Source organism: Alosa alosa, chromosome 22, assembly GCF_017589495.1.
Source record: "Alosa alosa isolate M-15738 ecotype Scorff River chromosome 22, AALO_Geno_1.1, whole genome shotgun sequence".
NCBI classification, from domain to species: domain Eukaryota; kingdom Metazoa; phylum Chordata; class Actinopteri; order Clupeiformes; family Clupeidae; genus Alosa; species Alosa alosa.
Window position 1 is genome coordinate 4,812,121 of NC_063210.1, and position 10,000 is coordinate 4,822,120.

General features: G+C 44.2%; 1 protein-coding gene across 1 annotated transcript in view; it reads right to left on the reverse strand.

Annotated features, from left to right (window-relative positions):
* LOC125287242 (SH3 and multiple ankyrin repeat domains protein 1-like) overlaps nt 1-10,000 on the reverse strand; it is a 59,096-nt gene that overhangs the window by 47,366 nt on the left and 1,730 nt on the right. The window contains exon 2 of the mRNA XM_048232805.1: nt 1,451-2,040. Within this exon, the coding sequence (XP_048088762.1) occupies nt 1,451-1,996 (546 nt within the window). The 5' untranslated portion in view covers nt 1,997-2,040. The remainder of the gene's footprint in view (nt 1-1,450; nt 2,041-10,000) is intronic.

Sequence of the window (10,000 nt, forward strand, 5' to 3'; positions counted from 1 at the left end):
CCGATATGTTGGTGGCGGAACGCATGCAAAAACGAAAACGTTAAACATAGGCCTACCTGAACCGTTCGGAACGGAACGTTTGAAAAATAATTTTGTTTTCAAGCCCTGCAGCACACTGAACCAAAGTCCTTATAGGCAAGTCCCTCCACTCGGCGGCCATATTGCAACACTTTTTGGGCACTCATCGGGCATCTATTTCGGCTGAAATGCGCGTGCGCAAGGCTTCACGACACCAATCTTGCTCCAGCGGCAAGATCACAACATATGATTGGCAGGATGTCTTCACAACACACCACATTATTGGCTCAATGTATTCACAACACAGCACATGATTGGCTCAATGTATTCACATGTCGATGTTTTGCCATGGTGTGCCGAAGTGGTGTGATATGTGTAGACAACTGCCATATTGGCGTTACAAACCAACCCCATGCATTTCTATAGAGGATTTTTTGAGTGCTGTTTCTCCTCATTAGAAAGTCTCTGACTGAACTCTTTGTGAGCTCTTTGGGAGTCTGGTGAGCCCATGATGATGCTGCTGCTTGTGTGTGTACCAGAGCCTGTCCATGTAGAGATACTGTACTAACTGTGCATGTTGACTAATTTGTTATTAAATCAAAAATATTTATTTATAGTTCTGAATACAGTTCTACCCAGGGGTAGGTAATATGACCAATGATTTGACCTATGCCTTTATATACAGTATTGCATCATTTTGATGTGCACAAGCTCTCGGTGTGAAGGTCATTTGTCTAAATTTAGGGGCAGCCGTGGGCAAATTTAGGGGCATTTAGGGGCAGCCGTGGCCTACTGGTTAGCACTTCGGACCTGTAACCGGAGGGTTGCCGGTTCGAACCCCGACCAGTAGGCACGGCTGAAGTGCTCCCCGAGCGCCGCTGTTGATGCAGGCAGCTCACTGCGCCGGGATTAGTGTGTGCTTCACCTCACTGTGTGTACACTATGTGCTGTGTGTGTTTCACTAATTCACGGATTGGGATAAATGCAGAGACCAAATTTCCCTCACGGGATCAAAAGAGTATATATACTTATACTTAAATTAGAAGAAAACAGGTGAAAACTTTTTAAACAAGCCAATTTAGCAGAGAATGCTCCCAACACACCATTATTTCCACCAGCGCTAGTCAATACTGCTCCTTCAGCCTGAGGCATATGCTTCCAATATAAATGCGAGTCTACAGGGACTTAATCAATCAATACAGATATCTATGCTGACTGTACAGTTACCTAAGCCCTGGCCATCCTGGCTTGGGTTTTTTTTTTGTAAGTATGTGTGTGCGTGTGTGTGTGTGTGTGTGTGTGTGTGTGTGTGTGAAGAGAGAAGAACAGAGTTTGTAAACACACTGAAGTTCCATACCATTGTGTGTGTGTGTGTGTGTGTGTGTGTGTGTGTGTGTGTGTGTGTGTGTGTGTGTGTGTATGTGTCACTGACCGTTTGCTTGATGTCAGGGATACCGATGCGGAACACCAGCATGGTCAGGTGAGTTTCCTCTAGCGGTGACACCGTTGTCATGCTACGCTCCATCATGTAACGCCTCCTCTGTTGACTGGCTGATGCTTGGTAAAGCTGCTGCTGATTGGCTGTGGCTGCATACACATGCTTCTGATTGGCCAGTTGAAGATGAGCAAGTTCCTGGTTGGTGGGGAAAGAGATCCCCCGTTGCACAACAGCCATGGAAGACTTTGGCTGTCTGTCTCCCCGCTGTCGTCCAATCACAATAGCAGCTGGTTTATGTCCCTCCCCTTTGGGGTCCCGCAGCTGTCTACCCCCTCGCATCCCCAGCTCCTCTTCTTGCTCTCCCATGTCCACCATTCCGTTTTGCCTTCCTTGTCCTCCCTCTCTTCTGTCCATCCTGCCCCGCTCCTCCTCCTCCTCTTCCTCCTCTTCTCCATCCTTCTCCTGTGCTCCAGGGAAGTAGTGTTTGGTGTTACCCAGCATGCTCCACTGCACTTCGTCACCAAGCTGAGCAGTTGTCATGGCGACCTGACATGGCTACCACCCGCAGCAGGGACGACCTCATTCTCGGAAACAGAAGGGTGGGGGGGTGCGGGGGGCAAGAAAGAGAGAAATTAGTTCATTTTAGTTAACCATTTGTCCCAGATACAGTAGTAGGGAACGGTATAATGTTGAGCTCACAAACAGCCTCTCACCATGAGTCATGTTGAGGCAACCTAATTAAGCAATCAATCAATTAAGCAATCAGTTCACTAATCAGGAGCAAAGGAAATCAGACCTCCAACTGAATGTTAACGAAGTAAGGACAAGAGTGCAAAATGGTGGGGAAAAAAGCAGGTGAGAGAGAGAGTGAAGAGTGAGTGTGTGTGTGTGTGTGAGAGAGAGAGAGAGAGAGAGAGAGAGAGAAAGAGAATGACGGAGAAAGCATACTAGAAAAGACAAGATGTGGAGATAAAACAGTGCCCCACATCCTAACAATACCTTTTTTTTCACACAGTCACTCTCACACTCCCTCGAAGCGAGAGCAGACTAAAGAAAGGGAGAGGGAGAGAGAGAGAGAGAGAGAGAGAGCGAGTGCATGAGAGAGAAGGACGAACAGAGGGTAGACAAGCCTGCAAAAGCTCCAACTAACAGGGGAGTGAAAGGAAAGAGAGTGCAGAGAGCACTCGAGAGAGAGATGGAGAGAAAGAGACGAAAAGAGAAACACATTTTCCATACTGCCATGTAATCACTTTCAGACCAAAAAGGGTGAGAACAGATGGAGAAATTGGGGAACACAAGGGTGTCCGTAAGATTGTGCGTGTGTGTGTGCGTGTGTGTGAGGGTGTGTGAGTATGTGTCATATCAGTGATTCCCTCGCGAGGCAGACTTGTCTGGTGAGTGTCAGTTTCTGTCTGTGGAGTAAAAACACTCTCCACGGTCTGCAGAACCACCACAACTCCAACAACAAAGAAACAGAGTGAAGATGCAATTTCCGCACATACATCCGCCCCCACCCCTCACCACCCCCACCCCTCACCCTGCAACCTACACATGGAGCCTAATGATGTCTGCTGGCCCGTGGCCTCTCCACAATGATCTCTCCCACAGACCCATACGCCAGGACAGCCTAATTGCCAGTGTAAGTCAAACTGAAGTAGGAGCAAGTTTCTGAGACCCCAATCTACAAAGTGTGGCGAGAGAGAGTACATCTCCACGGAGTACCCCAAGACTAGGTGTGCCAGACGGAGACAGACAAGGACAGCTAGGCCGCAGAATAAAAGTAAAAGACATGTCAGCTGAGAGAATTCTGGGTATGCTAGTAAGTCTAGTATGTATGTGGGTTCATTAGTCTGTGTGTGTTTATACTTAATGGACGATGGTCGGACAGTGCTGTCCTAGCCCATTAAGTGTATTTCCCATTCCAGCAGTGAGAGGTGGAGATGGGGGGAGATGGAGTGAGAGGTAGATTAGAAATGGACTGGTGGTCTCTGGAGAAAATGGAGGGGCCACGAGGTGATTAGGGGAGATTGATAGAGTTCAGAGTGACAGAGACAAATTCACCATCTCTCCTGCACAGAGAAAGACAAGATAAATGGAGGGATGAAATGGCCAGGAGAAAAGGAGGGTGTTTCATGTCCATCTCATTCTTACTGTTGCGTGTGTACAGTATGTATGTATGTGTGTGTGTGTGTGTGTGTGTGTGTGTGTGTGTGTGTGTGTGTGTGTGTGTGTGTTGTCATTTTGTGCATCGGTTTAATCTTTTGTCTTCACGGCTTTCCTATTTCTCCACTGTACATGGAGGAAAGGTTACACACACACACACACACACACACACACACACACACACACACACACACACACACAACACGTGCACATACATACAGTACACGGTCACAAATGGGCCCAAAGGTATCAAGCCATACGCTCACAAAATCCATCCATCTCCCTCTCTCTCTCCTCCTCTCTCTTTCTCTCTCTCATTCACTCTCTCTCTCTCTCTCTCCCTCTCTCTCTTTATATGTAGGACAGGGAGAGTGTGTAGATGTATTTTCAGTGAATCACTCCCCAGAAAATTTAATTGGAGAACTTCCAGGGAACAGATTGTCCCACTTTGGTGCCCCGCAAAGAAAAGTGGAACGGCCAAGTTCAGTCCTCTCCCCTTCCATCTCTCCACGTTCTCATCTTTCACCCTCTCCTCACGGCCATCCGTCCGTCCATCCCAGACCCCCGGTCACTCCCGCCATCTCTCCCCGGGTCCCCTTCAGACGCGAGGCGGAGGGATGGCGGAGTCAGGGCGGCGTGAGGGAGTGAGTGACTGCCAGCTCTGGTCTCTGGTGGGTGCGCTGTGGCAGAAGACCAGCACCCGGAGGGGCTATCAGTTATCTCTGCTGGCCATTGGAATCTACCAACGCTGGGAACAAAGCTGCCAACCCACCAACCCCCCCATTTCAGCACAGAATGGTGCGGTCTGAGGCGTCACTGTGTGGTAATAAAACACAGCGTATGTGTGTATAAGGAGACAGACAATGTGTGTGTGTGTGTGTGTGTGTGTGTGTGTGTGTGTGTGTGTGTGTGCGTGTGCAGTATGTGTGTGTGTGTGTGTGTGTGTGTGTGTGTGTGTGTGTGTGTGTGTGTGTGTGTGTGTGTGGGTGCATGTGTGTATGAGTTTGTTTGAGAAGAGTGTTGTGCAGAGAGCTGACTAAGTGTGCCTGTGATTCAACAGCATACTGGGACTACACATGGGCCGGACTACACACACACACACACACACACACACACACACACAACACATTCACAGGCATGTTCATGGGCATTTTCAAACACTCTGCCGTCCACTGATTTAGTTGCCATGGAAAGCATCATCCTGACCATTCATGTGAAGAAGGTAGTTTTGGTAACATTAAATCTAAACTCAATAACCAAAACATATTATAGACAAAGAAAGGGATAAAAAGTATTCTTTATGCCTCGTAATGACATTGTATACCAACAGTATATCTGTATATTAATATTTGCACAAAGTGTTATAATATTATAGTATAAGCCCAGCTTGAAGTACCTTCTTCTTTTACCTCTTGATGGCTTACAGCACTGATGACATATTTGCATTATTCGATTTTCCTTGGAGCTATATGTGACTCTATACAAGCGTCCATAACATTACTTGTGTAGGGCTTACCACATCATGATGCTTAGACTAATGTCTCTAGCCATGATACATTATGAATACCTAAAATAAACAATTATAAATGAGCTAATAATGCTTTATGGATATTGACTTATAGATTAATACCATTGTTTTGAACAAGTTGTATTGCACACATGCTAGTTGCAAAATAGACCAGTTTTTCAGTCAATAGTCAAGGCTAACAGAGCTCTGAGTAGCAGGATAAAATTGGTCTCCCTACCATTCTCCAGATTTTTCTTTGCAAAGCAGTTTGCTGCTGGGATTTAATGCAGTTTGAGTCCTCAAAGCCGACCCTGACAGCTCGGCGGAGCTCTGCAGCTGCACACTCCTGGGTCTCAGGGTCAGTTTAAACAATGCTGACATGGAGCTGGAGATGTGTTTGACAAGACTGACAGACCTACTTCTGTTTATGTTGCCCACTGCACACTCGGCTCCGGGAGTCCTTGGTGCCTGACGAGCTACAGTACGCCACTAAGGAACTATGGATTCCATACTGTGCATCTGAGCCTCCTCCAGCCTGCCTTTTACTGGGCATGATGGAATGCAGTCATTGCTTTTGGTCTTTTGAAGTTTAATATGAACAGTGTGCATCAGTACCATCTACAATAAAAAAAAAACATTGGTGGAGTATAGTCCAAACTCTCCCCTCAGTAAATCCACACAGCTCTGCAGGGATTATAGAATCATACCACAGAATATTATTGTCTCTCTCAATAAAAATAGAGGAGAAATGTTGTACGTTTATATTGCTGTGGCTGTCTAAATCCTGTGATAGATAGATAGATAGATTTTGAATAGTGCAAAATGCATATTGTGTGTAGGATACTGTAAGGTAAAACGCAATCATTTATGATCCCATGGTTTTAAATTCAATATTACAAACTACAATGTTCAGGATTTTACCATATTTTTTGCTCTCTTAAGACTTGAAGATCCTATATATTAATCTAACTTGGGTGTTGAATACCATCTCTGAGGGATTAGTTTGAATTAGTGCTGATGTACAGTAACCACGTTGTGTTTGACCAGCCGCATGGCTCAGCCCTGCACCTCACCGGACTCAAACCCACAACTTACAGCGTCTCTGAAGTGTGAAAGGGTGCTAGCATCTCTTACTAGATTAGATTAGATTAGATTAGATTAGATTAGTTGGTTGGTTGTCACCTGGATGCAGAGCTAGAGTTCAGTAGGGTGACAGCCACAGGAAATAAGCTTCCTCTGAACCTGCTGGTTCGGGTGCGGAGAGACCTGTAGCGCCTCCTGGAGGGGAGTGGGGTGAACAGTCTGTGGTTGGGGTGAGAACAGTCTTTGATGATGCTGCGCGCCTTACGCAAGCATCGCTTACTAGTACGTCTCTTTAGGTGTTGGGAGGGAAGTTTACTTAATATTCATATTAGCTGTCTACCGTTACACAGACTTACACTCATGTTACACTACCGTTACACTATCGTTATGAGTTTTCGCATTTGGTATCTTTAGTCAATGCGTCCCAATTAAAATGTAATTTGCATGTTTACACCTGTCCAGTGATGTCCACCGATGATATTCCCTGTGTCAGATATTCTATAACACATGGTTCTGAGCACCAGGTGTGAAGGAGACCTAAATATGTTAGCAGTGGGCACGTTGCTGCTGTAACACAATTGGTGAGACCTATGGCAGTGGCACACACTCTGCTTCAGGAAAATCACGCGTGACCTTTTTTAAACTACCGTAAAACTTCAAATTATCGCCGAGTCCCTAAGAGACGCCTTTCTCTTTTAAACGCCTGGCATGGCTACAGGTTTGGGTTAAAGGCCGGTCTCCAGTAGAGGCCTGGTCTGTTTTTTAGTTTCGGGTTGTATTTAATCTTCTAAAACCCGCCAGATCGTCTGTTTAAAGATTCGCAATGACACGAAACCGTTACAGAAAGGAGGTTACAGCAGTGTGAATTAGATGTTGCACGTCGTTACAAGCCGTCGCAAAGCATTCACTGTCTGGTCACAGTTGCAAGGTTTTAGAATGTTGCATCAAGTTGATGGCATTAAAAGACTTAAAAGAAGAGTTCCAAATTGTATAACTTTTTTTCCAATATGAACTATGCCTATATGTCCGACTTCGTCATCTTTCAATTCATCCCTTGTGTTTAAAATTTGCGGATAGGCCGATGTTAAGCTTGTTTTTATGCTGGCAACAAAACCAGAACGGTTTGCGGACGTTATTCTTTATTCTAAATGCCATGGCGATAAAGAGAAAGAAGTCAGAAAAGGAATATACCATAGACTAGGCTATATGAGAGCCCGTCTACGGACATTCTCTGGCTATAAAACCTATTGAAATAGGTTAATGATGTAAAAGTCAAGTGCGGCTTCTATGGGACTTGTGTGTGCGCCACACAGTTTTTATTGATGAGTCGGAGGGCAAGTGCTGCGCGATAGTTGCAGTGGAATGTGGCTGCCCAGGGCATTATAAAACTTCTCACTCTTAGACCTACTCATACACGACGGTGAAATGGCGATATATAGCTGTCTAAATTGAATCATATGCTAGGGGAGAAATCGTCGGACATCCATGATTATTTTGTTATTCAGCACCCTGGTCAAAAAATATGTTCCCAGCCTGGAAGTAGGCTATTATTTGAATGTAGACTGTTGTCAAATTTGGCAAATACAAAACGGAGAAACAATTTGGTTCATGCTCTCTCATGCTGTTTCATTAGTACGCGAAAAGGAGGGAGAATTAAACATTAAGCACGCTCCACTTTTGCATAAATAATTCCTGAACGGTTTTGGTCAGGGCTGATAATGTAACTGTATTTTGACAAAGGACCGATATAGGCTATTTTAAGGTGACAAAATATGAGCTTTCAGTGTGATACGGTCTCTTGTAGATTACGTTTAATTAAAAGGTGTTTCATCTGTTCTGGCTATCCCGCTATTTGATCTTACTGTATCTCACTCAATGAACAACATCTCAACACTAAATGAATGATGATCCGTAATTGTCATCAGATAGCCTAGTCATATAGGTAGACATTCAGTGTGTTTGAAATAATTAATTCGATAATATTTTCCATCTTTGCAGAGGAAAAGTTTTGTGTAAAGGGAATTAAAGCCCTGTCTCATATAGACGCCTGTCTCTAATACTAGCCGGTGCAGTTTGGCTATTTGATAAAATAAAAGCCCGGGCTATTATTTGGAGTTTTACGGTAAATGTTAAATGACTAAGAGAAAATACTTTAGATTAGTTAAGTCCACAAAGCACTGTACAATTATGTTCAAAAAGGGATATGAACAGAAAAAACCCCATAACATTTTGGCCATTTTGGCCTTAAGCTAAATGCTAAGTGACTAAGACAGTAATGATGATTGACATGATAGATGTGTTTTCAGTGCCAGTGTGTGAAAACAACTTTTCTGGATGTTGTTAGAATGAACCCGGGGTGAGAGCAGATCAGAGTGTTTGTAGGGCCAGATTGGAGTCATGTTCTTGGCTGTCATTTTCAAGAGTAAGATAATAGCAACCATTCTCTCCCCCTCTCTATCTCTATCTCTCCCCCCTTCTCTCTCTCTCTCTCTCTCTCACACATACACACATACACACACACACACACACACACCCTCAGTGTGTTTCGACAGAGTGCAGAAAATGCCATGAAAAGAGTGTTTGAACTTCAAAGCCAGCAGAGCAGCAGGATTGCTATTCTATCTCAAAGAGAGAAAAGGAACAGCATAGAGGGGGCTTGGCATGGGACATGGGGTGGGGTAGGGAGTGCTGAAAGGCAGAGCGAGTGTTTAATAAAAATGACAACATTCGCCCTTAAAGCTTCATTTCCAACAAACCACCACTGCAACAGGAATTCCCAAACCACACACACAAACAGTCACACACACACACGCACACGCACACGCACACACAATATACCACATCTAACGCATTTACACACACACACGCATTATCGCCACACACACACACACACACACACAATGAGGTCCCAGGTCATTTAAGTAGGTCACACAGACACCTTGGTGCGTGTGAGTGTATGTGGGAGTTCTTCATATATATGTGGAGAGGGTGTATGTATGTGGTATGTAATGTGGTGTGTAAGTGTGTAGGTTTAGGAAGGAGAGTGAGAGACAGAGAGAGAGAGAGAGAGAGAGAGAGAGAGAGAGAGAGAGAGAGTAGGAACATAAATAAGGGGCTGAGAAAAACAGTGGCTCTCTAGTCAGTCAATTTGTTAATCAAACAAACAGCTAATTAGCTAGTTACTACTCAATTAACCATTTACTGAAACAAATTAAGTGGCTATTCAGTCATGCTGATTTTGTGACAGTATAGGGATTTGCTGAACCTTCATTTTTCATTTATATCTTTATGATCATATAAAATAAAATTCACAGTGACCCAGACAATAGGAAATCAAACCTCTAAACCCTATTACACTGATGGCCAACCAAGGCAGTGACCATGAAGTCAACCTTGGGGGCTTTAAAAATCTGTTAAAAGGAAAATATGCATAAACATATTACCCCAATATGTTAATGAATATGTACAATAGAATGGCAGAAACTAATTTTTCACATTTTCGATTTTTCACTTTTTCGAAGGCCCCAAGGTTGACTCCATGGTTACTTCCTTGGTTGGTTGTTTATGGTGTACTGTAGCTCTGTTTTTCCCCTTTTCATGTGCCCTTCTATCTAATGCCATTTCAGTGTGACAACTTTCCAGATAATCTATGATAGCATCATAACGTTATAGTTAATTGATAGCATTTGCAGATTTTGAACATGTTTGAATTTTTTGGGGGGAGGCATGTCCCCTCAAAGTATATTATGAATACATACAGCCTTGTGACCAACCAACACATATACTCACAT